This window comes from Drosophila montana, unplaced genomic scaffold (assembly GCF_035044405.1).
Source record: "Drosophila montana isolate Dmon_TW-CO22-7 unplaced genomic scaffold, ASM3504440v1 contig_3217_1, whole genome shotgun sequence".
In the NCBI taxonomy this organism is placed as follows: Eukaryota; Metazoa; Arthropoda; class Insecta; order Diptera; family Drosophilidae; genus Drosophila; species Drosophila montana.
The window spans coordinates 1926878-1948271 of NW_026998097.1; the positions used below are offsets into that span (position 1 = coordinate 1926878).

General features: G+C 39.8%; 2 protein-coding genes across 2 annotated transcripts in view; both read left to right on the forward strand.

Annotated features, from left to right (window-relative positions):
• The window catches only part of Mi-2 (chromodomain-helicase-DNA-binding protein Mi-2 homolog), a 28629-nt gene that overhangs the window by 228 nt on the left and 7007 nt on the right, over nucleotides 1-21394 (forward strand). The gene's annotated exons all lie outside the window — the stretch shown is intronic.
• Nucleotides 926-21351, forward strand: Su(Tpl) (Suppressor of Triplolethal). The gene is given in 6 exon segments (XM_064689098.1): nucleotides 926-1193; nucleotides 12500-13147; nucleotides 13245-13311; nucleotides 15513-18009; nucleotides 18042-18100; nucleotides 18102-21351. Coding segments are annotated over 3 exon segments (3258 nt in total). The 5' UTR covers nucleotides 926-1193; nucleotides 12500-13147; nucleotides 13245-13311; nucleotides 15513-15932; the 3' UTR covers nucleotides 19224-21351.

Consider the following 21394-nt stretch of genomic DNA (forward strand, 5'->3'; position numbering starts at 1 on the left):
GTGGTCAGGTTCAAGCGAGTGAGCACCAGGCGTCAGCGGCTGCCGACGATGTCTCGTTGCCGCTGCCGCGATGCGTGCGTTGTCTTTTATTATTGTTTTCATTTGGTTTTGTTGTGACCAATGAATAATTTACTCTGAATACTTCTTTCTTTGTTTGGTAAGCTGTAATTTATTACAAATTTTGTGAAATTTTACATATGACGCGCGACATTTCACATTTTTGTATCTCTCTCATTCTACACAAATTTATTGCATTTTTATATGCTGTGTTTCGCAAATGCAGCTCCTCTTTGATATATAGCCATCTCGCTCTGACATCAAGAATGCTCGCGAGTTAAAAACATATGTTTTAAACGCTTGTTTTGGTCTTTCTGTTCGAAAACGATGGCGCGCAATAAGAAATAAAATTACTTATAAAAAAGGTAGAAATCATTGTAATAATCATATAAATACAAAATAGGCATAAGACAATACCAAATGTGTTGCTTATAATCTAAGTACATACAATATTGTATATTTGGAACTTACAATCCAAGTGAGTCATTTCTGCAATAGTCGCCTCAACATGCAATTTTCTTTCAATGACAATTAAGTTCCTAATGGAGCTTACCAGCTTAGGTAAATGTGAAGTTTTCGGTCTCGCATTTTGATGTTAGGAGGTATATTTTTCGTTGTCAATTGTAATTTAAACAAAAGTGCACTGGGTAAAATATCAACGCGATTAATGTAGCACTAAATAATACCAGCTATACGAACACAAGTGTTTGCATCCATTTGCAAATTATTGGTGGGTTTTTCTAAACGCGTACTATAGTCTACTCGCTCTAACCCCCATAACTCGATATGAAAAGGGAATATTTAGCTAAAATCCGTGTGTACACACTTCACTTGCGCGATGTCGGCAGCACTCGCTCACTCTCTCAGCTCACAAACGCACTCGCAACCGCAACCGACGATAACGCCGCGTGAAGTGGGCTGCTTTGGAAATTTTACGATTCATTGTTGCTTGGACGTGGCAGCCATGACGTGATTTCTGACTTTGACTAAGAAAATTTTTTGTTAAAATTACATTTGTAAATTATAGAAAATTAACTTAAGGGGAATACGTGCATTATTAAGCCAGCAACAAGAGCTCAATTAAGTGTAAAATATAATGTGTGTGAAAACTATTGAAATTTATAAAAAGTTATTGTGTAAGAAAAAAAAATGAGAAAAATAATAATACATATACAAATATGTATGCAAAAATAAACGAATATAAAATGTGTACAATATGGAAAATATTGTTAAATTCTGGTTTCCGCCTTCCCCCGTTCCGTCGTGTTGTACATCGTTGATTGATTTCTCCACTTTTGTGGGTGTGTGTGTGTTTCTCGGGCGGATCGTCGTTTAATCTGTCCGTTTAACTGTGACAGACAGTTGCCACCATTTACATTTGCAGTCGCCGTTCAATATCATTAACGTAGCCGTGTATTATATTTTATACATTAATACATATGTATGTACATACACATATTTACGTCTGCTTGCGTGTGTGAGTTGACTCTCTTGTACGCCAAGACAAGCTCCCTCGCACCGTGCGAGGAAGCTTGCGTATGTATGAAAGGTATATGCATGTGTGTTTGTGTATACGTGCGTATTATGCACGCGCGCGCTCCAGCAGCTCTCGTCCTCGTCGTCGCCCCGTCTCCATAGTTCTCGCGCTCAACCACCAAAAACGTCAACCAACCGCTCTCACGTAGTCTTGTCGCCGACGAAAATCAGCCGCTGTCGATGTCGCCACCGCCGACGTCGTTGTCGCGTCGCCGTCGCCGTCGTTATTTACGCGATTTCAATTAATTTATAAATAATTTTACTTCCAACAACAAACACAAGTAAAAATCGTCAGCAATATCATCTTTTGTGCATGTATAACAATTGCTAGTGTTTCAACTTTAAAATAATAAAAACACCAACTTACAAAGTAAGCAATAGAAAGTGGTAGAAAAGAGAACAAAATTCGTCGGAATGTTGACAACAGTAAAACATCGCCGGGCCCATCCAGCAAATAACCAAGGAGTAATGTGAATTCGTAATGTTTTTCCACTTGGCAGCTGACGTTGCTATTCTCAATTTGTTTTTTCGACTGCCCCTGTAAATGTGTTTGAACAATTTGCCATCGACGCTGTTGCATTGTGCGGAGGCGTGCGTATGTGTAAAAGTTATCCTAGAAATCGTACGTGGGCGGCAGCGGTTTTCCATATCTAATTTTAACATGTGATGTGCGCGCACACCACTTTGCTGTTGTTGTTGTTGCGTGTGCTATCGATTAAACTACAGGCCTATCGATAGTCGGTCTATGCAAATTGTGGAAATTGATGAAGCATTACTTCTAATAACAACAACAAACACTGTAGCATTCATGTGACGTCAGGATGTTTATGCCCCCTCTCTTGGCTCTGTGTGGCGTCGTTTATTTCACAAGTTGGCATTCCAACAGCTGTCTGCGCGTATCAGCATTTGGTGTGAGGGGATTGTATATCATGCGAGACCCAATTCACGCCAAAAGTAGCAAAAAAAAAAATGTAAGGTCTTTTGCCAGCATTCGCTTGTATATGTTTTATTAATTTTCATTCATTATGATCATTTCTTCTGTTTCTCTGTTAAGCGTCGGTTGTTTATATGAAGAAAGTGTTTTACATTCATTTTATTCAATGTTTTATACATTTGGACAAGTAAACAACTACATATGTATGTATTGATTTGACATTTCATAAATTGTTCAGAGCGAGAAAATGACACCCGAGACAAAACGTCGCGTCGTCATCGAGCGAGAGAAATATCGTGTGGTGGGAGCGTCTAGCTGTGACTGCACTCCAGTCGTTGCCTGATATTGTTTAGAATGCTTTGCGCTATTGCATTCATGCACATTTTAAAAGTAGATATGTGTGTGTGTTGTTGTGGTTGATTGGTAGAGTGAGAAAGAGAGAGAGAGAGAGAGAGAGAGAGAGGGGGTTAGGCTTAGAGCGAGTGCAAAAATGAGAACGTAAAATGCAACTCCATATGTCAGGTGCCAAATGCTTTGACGCATGTGCTTGCTGTTACTTGTGTACTTTGTGCTTGCGTAGATAAGCACACAATGCATTTTCGGTAATATCTGTTGAATTTTAAATAAATAAAATTTCGTTTCTTTAAATATGTATACCTTGATTCAGTATTCATTGATTTGGTATAAGAAATCGAGATCGAGATCAATAAGGTCAGCCAAAGACCACTTGGTTTTAATCATTTTTGAATTATTTAAGAGCTAGTAAACGAAATCAAATTTTAGACCTTTTCCATTTTTATGTCTATACATACAAATGCATATCCCCAACACAGACAGAGCATTTATTTCTTACCCACCTTTGTCATTTGTGTGTGGAGGCACGGATTTTCTATAATATTTATTTTCGCTCGCTGTTGCTGAGGGCCCCAACATCGAGACACGCACTTATATTCACAAGCCTGTATATGTGTACATGCATATGTATACAAACACAGAAAACTTGCATAAATCTGTTGAAAAAATATATAAAAAATACAACAAAAACATCGGCGTTGGCGCCCCAACCAAAATTAAATTCAATACAAGAAGTGAAAGTATTGTGTCTGTGTGTGTGTGTGTGTGTGTGTCGGTCGGATCATGCCTTGCTTTTGAGCATGCGAGAGAGCAAATGGCGACCGTTGACGATAGTCATGCATTGTGATGCTGTCACGCTCGCACATATTGCATTTAATTATGCCAAAACAAGAAGCAGCCAACAACAAGTGGTGTTATTTTCTGTCCATGTATTCGAGTGTTTAAGTTGGCATTTAAAAACTTTACTTATTTCTTACTATTTAAAAAAAAAAATTGTGAAAATGGGGAACCCAACAGGTTCCGCTGATATTAACAAATTTTAACTGAGGTTATTTTATTTCATCAAAACACTTGATGTTGTTGGAATTTCCGTCAAATATTCTGTTCACCCTATTTCAGAGAACGGCTCTCTTTACGATTTTTTTTTAGTATATAACGCGAATCTGTGGAGCCATATGTGTGTTTTTGTGTTGTACAAGTACACAAAAATACAATGAGACAGACAGTCGGATATTGTTGTTGCTTGTTGTGCATGCGAATGAAATCGGCAGCGTTTGACATTGATTACCGTAATACCTTGTATACGTGTAGATGTGTGTGCTTGTGCTTTGTGGTTGCTTTTTTATATTTGTGCAACTGTGCGCTGTTGTCTTTTTCACCTATTTACTGTAATTGTGTTGTTGCTCGATCACGAGCGGAGAAGGAGAAGGCCGTATCGCTTCTCGTATACGCGTATACGTATACACACATGCATATATATGTATGTAAGTATAAGTAGGTACAGTGGTGCTTTTTTATTTTTGTTATTTCAGTTGATTTGTCACATACATATGTTGGCACATACAGGCGCCCTCAACTCGCTGTAATGCACAGTGCGACAAAAGTCCCAATTGATATGTTTAAAGTATGCTTAGAACGTATGCAAGAGGCTTGTGAAATCCCGTTTGATTATCAGGCATTTGAATAAGTAGCAATCAATTAAAATGTTTCGGTATAAAGTTTCATAGTCTTATTATTTTTCTGTTCATATTTATACGTGGCCTAATTGTACTAAGGAATGCGGCGATTCTCTCAGTGTACGTTACTTTGGCCTCAGCCCTATAAAACAACAACAAAAAAAGGTGAAAGTGAAGGTCATTAATATTTGCATATGGGAATATTTACGCATTAAGAGTGCACAAGTATGATAAGTCACAACGAATATGCCAAACAATTAATTTTTCTGATATTTACATACATAAGTAGGCTTGTCTGCCTGACTATTTTGGCCGCCATTGTGGTTTTGCACGCTATAGTCGCCTCCATACATACATGTATATACATATGTATATATACACCCGCATTTTTGTGAAAGACATTTTAAACAGACCTTTGCTTAATTGGTTCAATAGTTTTGTTAACGTTATCGTGTTCTATATAACGCAATTGTTGTTATACGCCAAGGCAACTCAATTTTTGCTCCAGTTGTTTTATGTGAAAAGCAAGGTAACAATTTTGCTGTTAGGGGTGTGTCAAATTCAAACACAAAAATACCTAAGTACGTATGTTTAAATTTTACGATAAATGTTATCGAGATCAGTATTCAACGCGTTTTATATGTAAGTGCTATTAATTAGTTTGTTAAGACAGTGTTGCAAACTGTCGGTACGAGAACAGCGCGTTGCCAACCAACTGCATAATTGTCACACGTCAAGATTTATGGGTGTGTGTGTGTGTGTGTGTGTGTGTCTGTGAGTTTTGTATGTGTATGCATATTGTGTCTGTCTCTATGTTTTGATTATTGTAATCCGTCGTTAACTTTGGCATAGTTTCGTAGTCGAGAAAACAGAAAATAAAACCAACATTAAAATTACCAACCAAAAACAACAACTGGATACAAGAGCTGGCTGCTCGCTGTCGTCAACGACGTTGTTGCTGTTGTTGTTGCTGCTGCTGTTGCTGCTGCTGCTGCTGTTTTTCGTGTTGCTCGGCCCTCGTTTTTTGTAGTGTGCCACCCGACTTGTTACATATCGTTGTGTTGTTGCTGTTGCTGTTTTGCGGTTGGTTTAGTCATACTTACGGCTGCCTATAATGTTTATATAATTTTCGTATCATTTTTTTTTTCCTTTTTCCACTTGCATACCGAGGTTTCTTATTGGTTGTGCTCTGCTGTTATAAGTTGTGGGTTGGGTTGTGGTCTTTTATATTATTTTATTTTTCTCTGAGTCGAATGTGTTAGTGCACTCCACAAGACAAAGCGCAACTTTGGTGCGCTATTTGTTGATTTTTTCCCCTTACTATTTTAACTGCATTATCTTCTTTTAGTGTAGAAACTGAGTGCGTTTCTTTTAACATTCGTAGTTCTTGCTGTTGAGTTATCGATATTAATATTTACTGACGGCTTGTTTATTTTACAACACTTTAATTTGAGTGTTGATATTGGATTGTTCTCATAGCAAAAAGCAGGGCTGAAAGCACAAAATTATTGCCGGGGCTTCAGCTTAAGGTTCAAAACTATTCCCCGCGTTCCGGTTCCAGGCTTTGATTTAATTCGTGGTTCATATTGACAGCAATTTAATTTTTATTTTGTAATAGCTGAGCTATTGAAATTATTATATGTTCTACAAATTCTCATATAGAGATTGCGGGCCTAATTTGGTCTCTACCCAAAATTGTCATCTACCAAATATGTATGGGCTATATGTTTTTTGACTGAGATGATTTACAGACGAATACAGAAATAGTTGACGTGTTTAATCGGAAAATGATTTTATCTCAATTATGGGTTATAATAAAGGCAAGACCTATAGGCATTTTGACTGTCTAACAACAGGGATTTTTATATTTTATAATCAGAAACTAGAATTTGCAATAGACAAATATAATATTCTTTAACTCTGCTTAACTACAGAAAAAAAAAGGCCGGAAACTTTTAAAATGAAGGTTAGGGCTGGCTTCGACGTTCTACTTTTAAAGCTTAAACAAATAGATAGATAGACATTCACAAAATCCCGCGTACAGTCGTAGGAAAAACACAGGCTAAAAAAAGACTCCATTAAAAAAAAAAGTAAATACGTGTGTTCACCCAAACAGACAAAATTCTGCGGAAGTTCAATTAACAAAATCACAAAATGGGTTTAACAAAACGGAAAAGTTCAAAGGTTTTATGCATATTCTAGTTAAATGCTGTATTTAACTATGAAACAGAAAACTAACAACGCCAGCCAAATTACAAAACTTTTAATAAATAATTATAGATTTATGTATATATATTTATGCAAAGTGCATTCTTTTTTGGGACAGTAACAAACAACAAGTAAATTTATAATATATTATAAAAAAGTTGATTGTACGATCAATTTGGCTGACCTTCAGTCATTTTCAAAGATATAGCTATAATATAATATGCCGAATACAAAATGAAAATAAATGTATGTATATTCATTTCAAGTAAAAACGAGAAAGAAGGGCCATCTTCGACACGCCGAAGATTTAATACGCTTGCAGACCAGAACAAAAAGTTTGCCAGACAGAATCTCATTTTTTCGACCAATATTTCCTATGGCAGCTAGATATAACGTTCCAATGTAAATAAGATTTTGTATATATGTAGGGAGCATAGTGAAACCCTGAACCCTGAATATATTTTGAAAAGCAAGAAGTTAACCATACAATTACTTAATTTTCGACCGATCGTTCCTAATGGTCCGATCCAGCCGCGAGACGTATGCAAAGTTTCATGACGAAAGCTTTAAAACTGACAGACTAGTTCATGCACAGAAACAGATAGAAACAGATACTGATCAAGAATATATATACTTTATGGGGTCAGAGATGTCTCCTTCTATGCGTTACACATTACGAGACAAAATTATACTACTCTTGGCAAGGGTATAATATACACAGGCAGCAACAGCAGCAAACTGACAACAAGCTAGCTGGTTGCTGGCTGGGGGAATACCAGTCTCCGTATCCAAGCTCAGTTAACTTAACGGCTGTGCGTTTTGTTTTTCTTGTTGTCTGTTTGGAGTCCGTTTTTAGTCCAGTTCCAAATTGCCAACGTCGTTGGCTCTGTCTCCGTCTCCGTCTCTGTCGTGTGCTTGGTCAAGCCTCGACTCGCCTCTCGCTCTTGCTCTCCAATAAGAAGAAATAATCCAACTGAATCTGGGAAGACAAGTTTTTTGTTGTTGAAAGCTTGCAGCAGAGCTTTAAGCTTTGCTTTGTCTCTCACTCACTCCACTTGAACATACTCAAGCGTTACTTCGGTCGGCTTTGACTTCGTTACGATTTGAGCCTTCTAGCTACGTTTTTTTTTTTTTTGAATCGGGTTTTAATTTTTTGGTGTTGCTGATTAGCATTCACATCTATGTGTTTGCGCCTGTGTATGTATGGGTGTAAGTAGCAGAAGATATCGGCGCGTCGATCGATCGCCAACATTTCGAAACAACAACAAATAGTTTTTTTTTTTTGTATATGAATTTTATTTAAGTTTAAACTTTCAAGTCAATAGAAAAAAAAACACAAATGCCGACTTAATTGGGAAACAAACAAGTCCATAAGCTCGAACCAGTTATCAACGCAATTAGTCTGCATTGACGCAAATTTGGTAAATACATTTATTATCATTTGGAACATTTTATTGAAAACTCTAAACTTCAAACAAAGTCATTTAGATAGTCTTCATCTTTCAGTTTGAATACTTAATAGGCTGTTTTAAATCCGTCTTGAGGGGCTTTAACTGGGCCATGTTCGATTGCTCTCAATGTCGGTCACAGACCAAAGCTGAGGAATTCATAAATAAGATATTTAAGGTCTAAATACAATCGAATGTTTTAAATATAAACGAACATATTACATTCGGTTTAAAACGCAACATACTTTTTATGTTTAGTTGAAATACAAATATTGTTTAAACAATTTGTAGCTTTGTTTTAAATGAATTCATCCGGTTTATTTGAAACTGGTTTTTCTTTAAATTCTAAATACACGCTTACCCGTTTTTAATTAAAATTAATACAAGAACCTTCGCACGATCATTAAAAAAAATACAAAAAAAAAAAAAAACAAATTGAAAGCTGAGTTGTGCTTTTTCTCCCTCCTCCTCTCTTCCCGCTCTCTTTCTCTTTGGTTTAAGTTTTAAAGAGTTGTTTGTCGATTTAATGCGGTAACTTTTTTTTACTTTGTTTTTTGTTTTTTAATTAATAGATAAGAACGTGCACATAAAAAAACCAACCCACACATACGCACAGAGCCAAAAAGCACGCATTTCTTATCTTATCAAAATGAAATGAAACCAAGTTTTATGCCCATTCACGGTCAATGTTTTTTAATTTGATTACAATTTTGGCTTCTTCTTGAATATGTCACTGAGCGAGCAAGAGAGAAGGCAGGAAAAACGCATTTCCGTTGAACTTTTTGTTGTTAAAAAGCAACAAATTATGCAACCATCGCTTTGTTTTATAAATCGGTCATTGAACGTTTATTTGACGAGTTCGGGTGTTTTGCTGTTGTTGTTGTTGTTGTTGTCGTTGGTTTACCCGTTCAGCAAGATCTTCCAGGTGACGCTTATAATTCGATTGGTTCGCTGTTTGGAGGGCAAATTGTGAGTGAGTCCGTTCAGGGCACAGTTCATTGTACGCGTTCGCTTTGTGCTTGATTTTCTCTCTCCCTCTCTATCTCTCTCTCTCTCTATGCACGTATCGTGCTCTTTTGTTAGAAAAATTACTCTTTAACTGCCTTGGCCTTGAAATTTAGGTGGTATTCAAAGAATTCATTGGTAAATAATTGCAAATATCAAACAAACCTAATTCCTATAAAAAAGTTCGTATACATGAAATTTATTTCAATCTTCCAACTCATAACACAAATTATTCTAATTGCTCATATAATTAAAGAATCGATATCGTGAAGTCGATGACGTTGAAGCGAACTTCTCGCAAACTGTTTATATTTATGGGAATCACATTTCCAGAGGCGCGCATTCTGTTTAGAGTTATGACTCATAGGTAATTCCGAATACATTTGAAATAAGTAATAATCGGCATAACTGTGTCTATGCCCTATTGGAAGTAGGTTGAAGAGGATTTTGTAAAGTTTTGCAGTCGGCATCAACAGCCGAGTTCATCCAGCTAGAGCTTAAAGAGCCAGAGACTTGGAATTCGGAATATAGGTTTAGGTTCTTCCATTAAAACGAGGTTATTTTAAGTAGTCGAAACGATGCAGGGTATATTATTCTCGGACATCGATGTTCACGAGCGAAGCCATTTCGAAATATCGTTGCAATCTTTATATTGGCTGTAAAGCGATTTATCGACGATTCCCCAATACCCGCCTGTTGCAAGCTCGCAGGGCATCGTTTAACGCCTTTCTCAACATGAAAATAAATAAATGTGTATTTTCACACTGTGATGCCTGTGCCATGAGTCACATTTTGTTATAATGCTTTTGTTGTTGTTGTTGTTATTTCTACTCTAAAAATAGCAAAAGTGTTGAATATACGAAATTCAAAATATTGCCATAACATATAGTCAGGCATATACATACATAGCTATACATACACATATATATATGTATGTGTGTCTGCTCTCGCTGCCTGTTTTTGTTGTTGTTACTGTTAATGCATCGTGTACAACGTGTGCATGATGGCAATTTGGGATTCCCGTGTGGCCAATTACCCTCAAAGAGAGAGGGAGCGTGGAGAGTCGCGTCGGCTGCCTTTTATTGTTGCTGCGACAATTGATTATTTATTTTATACACACACGCACACAATCAAGCGCGAGAGACTTGCACTCCTCAGCGCCCTCTTTTTATCGTGTAAAGTAATTTTTTTTTGTCGCATTTCCACTGGAATTTTGGTTTGCCGTTTTGTGGCTGCGCTGCCCGCTACAACAGTTTTGAACATCTGTTTACAGTTGGGCTTTGTTTTGTTGCTGTGCAGCGTTTATAAAGTGTACATTTTATATGTTTTGCACGTATTTGAGCACACACAAACACCTTTATTTGCATAAATTTGTACGTATATTGTGCGTATGATTGTCTTTCAGAGTTGCATGCGTTTTGTTAACGTTTTTAATCCATTTGTTTGTTGTTATAATTTTTTTGGTTCTGCCTATTTATCGATTCAACTGTATTTCGATCGATTTGGCGAAGGTGGCAACGCTGCCGGTGCGCAGATAGCCGCCGCATTTAGTGCTAGTGTCTCTTTCTCCCTCTCATTTGACATTGTTATCAATGTTTTTGTTGCCATAAAGAAGCGCAGCACAAAGCAAAAACTGTCCGCACAGCTGTCAGCTGCACGGGTGCGTTGCCTGTGTGTGTATGTGCGCATTTACTCATACACATTACACATACATCTGTATCTGTATGTATTATTATATATGTATATATATATTTGTTGAACTTGTGAGATTTTTCCTACCGCCCTTTTCTCGAGCATTCCGTTGCACACGTTCACGTTCACACGTTTTTCATAGGTTTCCTGCATATCATTCTTTTCGGTGGTTGTTGCTCCTGTTCTGCTGTGAAGCCTGCGGCCAGCTGTTGGCTGCTTGAAGTCCTCACACAAAACAAACACATACAAATACACAGACACCGACAGGCACATTGCGTCTCCTCCGTTTTGCTGTCTCGTGTCGTTGTCGTCACGCGCAGTGCATTGGCCTTTCGCTCACAAGGGCTCTCAATGCTATTTAAGCGGCGTTCCTCCGAATGGCCGTTTTAACAAATGGCCGCCGACATCGTCGCGCGCTTCAAACTTGAAATTGTATTATTATTGTTGTTGCTCTTTAGGTTTTGGGTTTTTTATTCGGCTAATTTGTTTAACGTTGGCTGCAAATTTGCTGTTATTGGAACCGAGAAACACTCACATACACACACACACACACACACGCCAACAAATCAGGGGCAACAATATTTTTGTTTGTATAAATGAACTTCAAGTTGTTACCTTGGTGCAAATCTTTTCTTTGTGAATGTGCCTCTTGTGTTTTTATGAGCTTTTAAAGTTTTGCGAATTAGCCATTAAACTTATCCTGTTTAACTCAACTATATACATACATACGTACTTATTATCCAATGATCACCAGGACGGATATATGCGAGACAGAGATCGACATAGTTTACCTGAATTTTATGACTTTGTTTTGCTGTCACTTTGACAGCTGCGGCGACCTGCCCGCCAGATTTGCTTCCTGCTGGTTGTAAAAACCCGGCAAGAGAACATCAGGTGTGCTCTTGCCTACTTACATTGCATATTCTTCAAATGTAAAACACATTTCCATGTACATAAATACAAATGATGTATGTATGTATATTTGTCAGTGTATTATAGCTAAATTCCTAGCACAAAAACAAACAGAGATAAGCCCACCCCACCACACGGGCCAACCTAGCTGCGTTGAAAAGACAAAAAGCAGGCACGACGAGACGCGAACGAACGAGCACAAGACTAAAATACTAACACGACAACATACATAGAGATGGCTATATGTACATCCAATCATATACACAAGCGCATCGGCAAAGATCTCTGGCTACGGTAAATCTACCTGAAAGCGGAAAATTTTCGTATGCAAAAATGTCAAAAGTGAACAAAAATTAACAACACTAACATGGAGAAAAATTGACATTCGGGTGTCCGGCTCGTGCGCTCTTTGTACTCGCTTTGTGCTCTCTTTGCGTGAAGAGAGTCGCTTAAGAGAACTCGTGTGTAGCGTAACGGTGTGCAACGTAAACATAAAACAGCTGTGCTTCACGTAAGGAAAACGTATGATCGCGTGCGCGTAACGTACACAAACACAATTGAACAAAAACATAACTCAACAACGGCTCTCAACGGTGGGAAGCGGAAAGGCAAATGAATTAAAGCAATCGAAGAGAAACCAGTGCAACCTATTTTTAACATAACTTATCCTTTTAAAGTGTAGAGTGAAACTAAAAGCAAATGCGTAATATAAATTAAAAGCAACAAATCAGAAATTGAGGAGAGCACAACTACAATACAACAACCACCAGCAACAACTATAAAAAACAACGCATCAATTATTTATCAAGCTGCAGCAACAAAAACTAAGTATGCAAAAATACTTGTAAATTGTAAAAGTGATTCTGACTTAAATTGGACACTATTTTTATAGAACAACCATCAGCCAGCGGTAGCAACAATATTAACAACAATAAAGTCATCGTCCGATTGAGTAGCACCAGAAAACCCCCGCACTTGCTATCGATTGCGCGTCAAACCGATATATACACAGTTTTCAACACTGTTCGGCCGAACAGCGAGCACAGCTGATTGTGCCTGGTTGGCTGTTGTGTTTTTTGGGTGAGCGCGGGGCACTGAAAGGTTTTCTGCGTGCCGAGCGACCGAGAAATAACAGTATAACAACAGCATCAGCTACTACTGTGTGTGACGTGGTGGAAATACAACAACAAGACACACACGACCACATCGTGCAGGTGGCAGTTTAGAACAGCTGTTTCAACACATCAAAACTAAAAAAAGCCACTGAAATCTACAAAACGCTGTCGACTGTTAAATGTAAATACATTCACATAAACATACCTATTGTAAGTACATTAGTATTTGCGTCTTCTTGTGCTTTATTTCAATTCGTTTAAATATTTTGTTTTCATATTGTTGTGACGCGTGCCCCCACGCCTGTAGCTTTTCCAACAGTGGTGAGATAATTACACACTCGTATACATTCAACAAAAATAACAACAAGAACCAAGTAAGCTAAAGTTTTTAATTTTGCTAAGACGTGCAACGGGCCGCAAGCTATTTCAGATAGACAGACATACCCACACATTAAAACGAAAAAACCGTGTATAAGTAAATGTTCGAAGATAAGCGTATGTTGTTGCTTTTGAACAAAAAACGTAAGGTCTCCACGCATAACACGCTCTCTAAGAGTGGTTGAAAGAGAGGAAGAAACGCATAGCGAAAGAGAGTCACCAATACGAATAACGGACTGGCCAACGGCCAGCGGCAGAGTGCCAAGTGCGCACATTAAATTGCAAACTTGTTTTTCATTTTTGCTCTGCGCTTCACTTCCATAATAACTATATTACAACAACAACAACAACAAATGATTGTCAGCAGTAGTAGTAGCAAGTGATACAAGGCACGTACGTATTTCAAACGAAACATCGAGACGTTGTTTGGTCGCTGATTTTCAAGACGAAGCGGAGCGAGTGAGCGTGCGAGAGTAAAGCGAAAGAGCGCCAAACTGATCGCGCGTATACTCAGTGCATGTGTGTGCGAGAGACACGACGACTTTTGCCGTTGATCTACTCCGTCGCGTCACACACTCGTCGACTTCGCTGTCTTAGCATTGTCAACGGGGCGGTGGTGAGCGGTGTAATAATAAACGAGTGCACAGCAGCAGCAGCAAAGCAGCAACGGCAACGGCAACCACTTGAAAGCAACTCGTTTCGATTTCATTTAGCAGATACCTTTTGTACGTTGATTAAGATACCTTGGACACACAGACACGAGCAAATTTTATGTGAAAAAGGAAATAAAATGCAATTTTACAATTAATTTGTAAGCAAAACAAAATATAACGCGTGAAAAATACGTTAACTTGACAAATTCCAGTGCCGCCATACATATGTGTTAAAATAACGCAGCAAATTCCCAAGCAAAACAGTCTTGAGTAAAAGTGTTGGCGTAAAAACCCATAATACATGCATATGTATGCATACATATATACTCACGCACACAAAAGTAAATGAAAAAACAAAAAAATAAGTGTTAAAAGGCATTAAAAAGTTAACAATACTTCGAGTGCCTGAACTCTGTGCCTACAATTTCGAATCTGATAGTGCTAGTGTATGCGTGTGCAAAGAAAGAGATATTCACACATATGTATATGCAGCTAATATAGAAGTGGACAAAAAATATAATAAGCAGCAAAAAAAAATTTATATATATATATAAAAAAATCAACGTACAAACACAGATGATTTTTAGCAAAAAATAAAAAAGCGAAAAGAAAAAAGATCAAGCAGCAGCAACAACAACAACAGTGAGTGGTGAAGCCAATCAAAACAGCAGTTGTCCCGCTTTAGCACGCTGTGATCGACGAGAGCGCGAGAGCAGAGCCAACAAACCAGCGAGCACACACACTACCAAAAGCAGTCAAGCGACGTGTGTCCATATCGGTGTATGTGTGTGCATGTGTGTGCGAACAGCATTGATTGCTCGCTCTGCTGTCTTTGATTTTGCTTATGGCTGCCGCCCGACTCACACATACATATTGACAACTTGAGCACCTGGCGCAGGAGTCACACTTTCAACTGAAGCAACCAAAAGTTACAACAGCCATTCGCACGCCTTACACACCGACATGTCAAAGCAGCAACAACAATTGTGACAGCAACAACAACAACTGCAATGCATACATGCCTACCTTAACCCAATTAAAATACATACCATATTATTTAACAAAAGAAATTGTGTTATTTGCAAGTGGCACACAAAGAGAGCAGCAACAACGTGGTGTGCAAATATGAACTAGACTTGACGAAAGTAGAGAGGCAAAGAGAGTGAGAAATGAGACCTATGTATACGGAAGTGAAATTCTCAAGCAACAACAAAAATATTAAGAGTTGTGCGTGTATTTGTATTCGTGCCTGCATTTCAAATCAAAAATTGAAAAAAAGAAAGAAAAGAAACGCAACGACAATAGCAACAGTAACAGCAGCAGCAGCAGCAGCAGCAGCAAGTTTGCAGCGCAGCTCAAAACTCTCAGGAGAGCGAGCCCAGTGCACACATGCGCATGCATGCAGTAGTATGTATTAATGTGTGAGTGTGTGGTGTTATTTTTTTTGTGAAGCTATGCATTTACCTCGGTTCACGTCTTAGCAACAACGTAAATTTTACTTGCGATTACAACATACTAAAGAAAAACATTATTAAATTGCACAGAAACTAAAACAACAATCAGTTGCCATTGGCCCCCAGGCTTCTACGTCACATTCGAGATCAGGAGTGGTGCCAGCAGCGACGCATTCAACATTATCTTGCAACAGCTCTAATCAAAGCGTGTTCGGCAACAAAGAACACAACTACAACAACTTCCAGTTACCGTTGCTTCCATCATAAGCTTCTTCCGCGCAAAAAAACAAAAAAAACCCTTTAATTTATTGTTCAACACTGGCGCGCTAGCCAAAAACTAACATTTGCCATTTGCCACGCAAACGTCACAGCGACTAAGCAGCTAACTTAACAGCAAATACAACGCGTAGTTCAAGTAATTAACGAAAACAAAATACAAAAAAAAAAATCAAATTATCATTGTGATCATCATCATCATCAACAAAAACTTTTGAGGGGGGCGGACACGTTATGAGCAATTCGATTGCATCAACAAAATGCCTGCCCAATGTCTCGCTCTCGTCCGGAAATTATGGTATGTCACAAAGCCACCGTTACACCGATGATAGAAAGGAGTACATATTCCTTAAGCTTACCGACTCTGCCTTCCGTGCCATCGAGGAATATCAAAGAAACGAGAATGCCAAACGCCTGGCGCCCGGTCAGTGCGCAAAAATCCAATGCAATGGCAACACTGGCGTCATACACTTCCCGCTGCCAAGCAGCGATAACAATTCTGTTAATAACGGCAGCGGCAGCGGGATGGAAAGCGGACGTAAATTTGGCTTCACCATTGACGAACTGGAGGGCACATTGGAGTGCATACAGCAGCAGCATCAGGAACTTGATGTCCTTGGTGCACTGGCGCGACGAATGCGAATTCATGCCAACGATGATGTCTACGATACGACGCGAACCAAAATGGCTCGGGCCGAGGAGACGGAGAAAAGTAAATGTATACGCGAGATCAAGCCAAATCAATCGGATATTGGGCGTAAGGTGAAGAAGCCGGCCTCGGCATCATCACATCACAGTGGGAACAACAACAACAACAGCAACAATAGCAACAGCAACAGCAGCAATAGTTTTAACAGTAACAATAGTCGTAAGTTAGTTTCATCGCCATTTAATGGCCTGACGTCATCATCAGTTGCAGCAGCAACAGCAATCACAGTCGCCTCACGCTCGCCCAATCCCAACACGTTGGGTGCCAGCGGCACAGTCAATGGCAGCCGCAGCACAGCCCTGGCCAACACATTCGCCAACGGTATCTCACAGGGCTATGCGCTAAGCGGCAGCTCGCCCCGAGAGAACAGCACAACAGCAACTATTGCGGGCACAGCAGCAGCAGCAGTTGGATCATTCAACAGCAGCAGCAGCAACAGTAACAGTAACAGCAACAGCAACAGCAATGGACGCAATAAAATGCTCAACGGCAGCGGCAACAACTCGCGCAGTGGCAATGCCAAATCGGGTGGTGCAGGCGGCGGCGGCGGAGGTGGGGCAGGTGGAGGTAATGGCAACAAAATGTCTGATGTATCGCGGCGCAGCATTCGCGAGCGTTTAATACATTTGCTGGCATTGAAGCCCTTCAAGAAGCCGGAGCTGTATGCGCGCCTCAAGAACGAGGGCATCAAGGATCGGGAGCGCAATCTAATTGGCAATATACTCACGGATATAAGCACCATGTCTCATAATACGTTCAATTTGCGCCGCCAGATATGGAACGATGTCGACGAGAATTGGCCGTTCTTCAGCGAACAGGAGCTGCAGCAGCTAAAGCGTCGCAAGCCGCAGAATCTGACGCCGCCCATGAGCTCCGATGCGGGCAGCTCGACCTCCGGACAGAGTCCAACGTCCACCCATACGGGCAGCCCGCCGCCGTTGCTGCTGATGCCACCAAATGTGGGCCAGCAATCGTTGGGCAACCACAACGGCGGGCCCGGCAATGGCGGCAACAGCCTGAAGCGGAGCAGCATCGAGTACGATGAAATGTTCAGCACGGTTCATCCGAAGAAGCAGCGCATCAGTCATTACAACAGGGAATCGGGCGGCAGCAGCGGTCCACAGTTTACAGCCGCCCCCGCTGGCTGCCCCGTGGCCAACTCTGGTACGTCCTACCGCAGTCGAAGTGCTGCCTATACACCGCCGCAGCGGCAGCACCCGCAGCTGGATGAGCAGAGCAGCAACGACTTGACCTACAGTGTGCTGGACAACATGGACGAGTTCAGGAGCATGACAGCAGCAGCGGCTGTTGGTGAACAACAACAGCAACAACAGCAGCAGCAGCAGCAGCGCAGCAGCAGCAGCAGCAACAGTCGACGTGGCAGCGGCGGCTCCTCGAAGCAGAGCAGCAGCAGCAATGGCAACGGCAACGCGGACAAACGCAACTCGACGGGCAGCAACTCGAGCAGTTCCAGTGGCTATGAGACCCAGCTGGAGCGCAACAGTCGCCAGTCGGCGGCGCAGTCGACGGCGGCGGCGGCTGCGGCGGCACACAGTCGAAAATCCTCAACAACGCCGCCCAAATTAGCTGCCAGCTTTGTGCGTCAATCGGCGACACAGCAGCAACAGCAGCAGCAGCAACAACAACAGCAGCAGCAGCCGCAGCCACGCAGCAACTTCAGCAACAACAACAATGCGCACGATGAGTACAATTCATACAACAACAACACGCATGCCGCGTCCAATAGCAAAAAGCGCACGAGTAGCAGCAACAGCAACGGACAACGTCAGCGCAGCAACAACAACAGCAACAACAACAACCACGTCTATCAACAGCAGCAGCAGCAACAGTTGCAGGCACCAGTGCAGCAGCAGCAGCAGCACCAACAACCACAACAGCAGCAGCAGCAACAACAGCAGCAGCAGCAACAACAGCAGCAGCAGCAGCAGCAACAACCTTATCATAATCGCGAGTCGACAAGCAAAAGCGCAACTGGAAGCGGCGGCAATCAGACGACGACGGCCAAACATCCGTCGCCTACACAGCAGCTGGCAGCGGCTGCCCATGCGTACGCGGCGGCGACAGCGGATGCGGATGCGAATGCCACGCCCCGTTATGACTTCAGCCAATATGCGCCCATACGCACGCTGGAGGTGCGCAGGCGCTACAAGACTGAATTCGAGAGCGACTACGACGAGTATCGCAAATTGCTGACCAGCGTCGAGGATGTGCGCAACCGGTTCCAGGATCTCTCCAAGCGTCTGGAGGGCGCCAGGCGACGCGGCGGCGGCGACTACGATCAAATCAAGCGGCAAATTGTCAGCGAATACGAGCGCATCAACAGCGATCGCAGCATACACAAGGACAAGCTGAGATTTGATTACTTGCACGCCAAGCTGGCCCACATCAAGCAGCTGGTAATGGACTATGACAAGACTTTGATGAGTGCCACAGCAGCAACATCAGCAATGCCCGAGGCAACAGCAGCCGCAGCGGCAGCAGCAGCCCAAGCAGCGGCGGCGGCAGCAGCAGCTGAAGCCCAAGCAGCGGCGGCGGCAGCAGCGGCACGTTTGGCGGAAAGCAGCAACTGCAACAGCAACATGCAACAGCAGCAGCAGCAGCAGCAACATCATGCAGTGGAAACGATACAGCAACAGCAACATTTCATCAACAACAACAACAGCATCAACATCAGCAACAACCACGAGAGCGACTCGGATGACAGTTCCGGCAGCTCCGATTCCAATGATGATGATGATGACGATGAAGATTGCGATGATTCCAACTCCAACACTGACGATGACGAACCCTACTGAGAATAAATGAATCAAACAAAGCTACTTCTTGATAAAACGATAAACGAAACAACAACAAAACAAACAACAAAACAAACAACAAATAAACAAGCGGCGGCTGCAGTTGCAGTTGCAACCAATGTAAAAAGGCAAAAAAAGAAACTATTATACATAAATATATATTATTATATAAATATATATATATTACACACCTAATATAGTAAAAAGCAACACCAACAACAACAACAAAAACAACAAAAAACAAAGCGTTCTAAAAAAACACTTGTACTAAGATGAAAGTAAAAACAAAACAACAAAAAAATGTTAAAGTTATGTTAACAATTAAACACAAAACAAACGAAAGGAAGGAAGAAAAACTATTTGCAAAAAGCGGCGTAAAAAGCAAAATAAAAGCACGCATATATTTTATAAAAAGAAAAATAGAAAAAATCACAAAAAATCAATATTTTTTGTACACTTGAAAACTGAGTAAAAGGAAAATGTCAAGTTTTATATTTGTTTTTTATGCGTATTTTTTTTTTCCATTTTTAACGTTTCGTGTGTAATAATAATTAAAATATTATCAAGCAACTTTTTAAATATATACTTTTATATATATACATATAGAGAGCGTATGTTTCTTCATTTGAAAGCACTCGAGAAAAACTCTTTTTCTATTTAAATTGTTTCCTTTTTTTTGTTTAACAACAATCATTTGTTACAAACACACGCATTCTCTCATTATTATAATTATTATTTCTTGTTTTTCTTTTTTTTTTGTCGTTTTTATATATATATACTGCTTGAGTATATAATTTCCTACGACCCATCCCATATCCCATATTCCCCATGCACTCTGATATATATTATACCGGGAACAACAATAATAACATATGATTTTATGCACGCACAGTGTGCCAAGAACAATTTGTTTTTGTGTTGCGCCTGTGCAGCTCTGGCAATACATATACACACACACACACACACACAGATTCACACACACACACACACATCTTTATATATATATATATTCTTGTTGTGGTGTTGCATGCGGGCGTGCCTCTTTAACAATAGACTGAACTTTTAAACGGCTTGTTAATTTTTGCCTAATTGTAGCAGCTTGTGTAGAAAAATTTCATTTAATTTTTAGTTTCTTTTTGTAAATTGTTTAAATATTTAATTTTTTGTTATATAATATACTTCTTTCTCTCTTTTTTTTTTTTTGTGTGTACACGAAATATAAATTTGTTTTAGAGCGCATTTTGTTTTCTTCTAATTGGCCAAAACATGTTTCGAAGCAATCAAACAATTTATTATTTCGTTTGCCCCATTTAAGACAAGGTTTTGCTCAAAAACATAAAACTATTAAAACGACAAAGGAGTTCATAAATTTACTAAGCAAATGAGTTATAGACATGATTGTGCGGTTGTATCAGAGCCCCAGAAAAAAAAAGAAGAAGATGTTTCTAGTTTTTTGGAACAACTTTAAAGCACGTTACAGACGCTTCCTTACAAATATTTACGCATAGGGAATCAAAATATCAAGTCAAATATTTTGCTTGAGAAATTATTCAATAATTTGCTGAAACACCTTAGTGTCCAAAAACAAAAAAAAAAGCAAATAAAAAATTAAATAAAAGATTAAAACACACACAAACAAAATTGTAAGTAAAAGAAAGAACCGACAAATCCTTTTGTTAGCTATTTCGTTGCAATATTTTTTATATACCATATTTAAGTGTAGTAGGAACAAAACAAAAGAAAAGAAAACAAAACAAACGAAACGAAAAGGGAAAATCAAATGAAACAATGAGATCAAGTTGCAAAAAATCAAGCGTTTAAAATCGATTTGTAGCAATTACAAAACAACAAACAAATGATATATACAATTTATATACAACAAAAAACTATATATATATATATATACCTATATACAACAATGACATTTGATAAGTGAGAATGAGACGGGGGGGAAAATCTTACTAGTTTTATATTCATAAATGCCACGCCCACACACCACAGACAAAGCACACTCACATACACCCACACACAACCACACACACACACATAAACTAATCTACTGCAATTTGAAAGAAGAAGAAAACTTATTATTGATAAACAAAAAACAAAAACAACAAAAAAAAAAGAAGATTGTGTAAGCCGCAAGGAAAAAAGGAGTAAACCAGATCAAG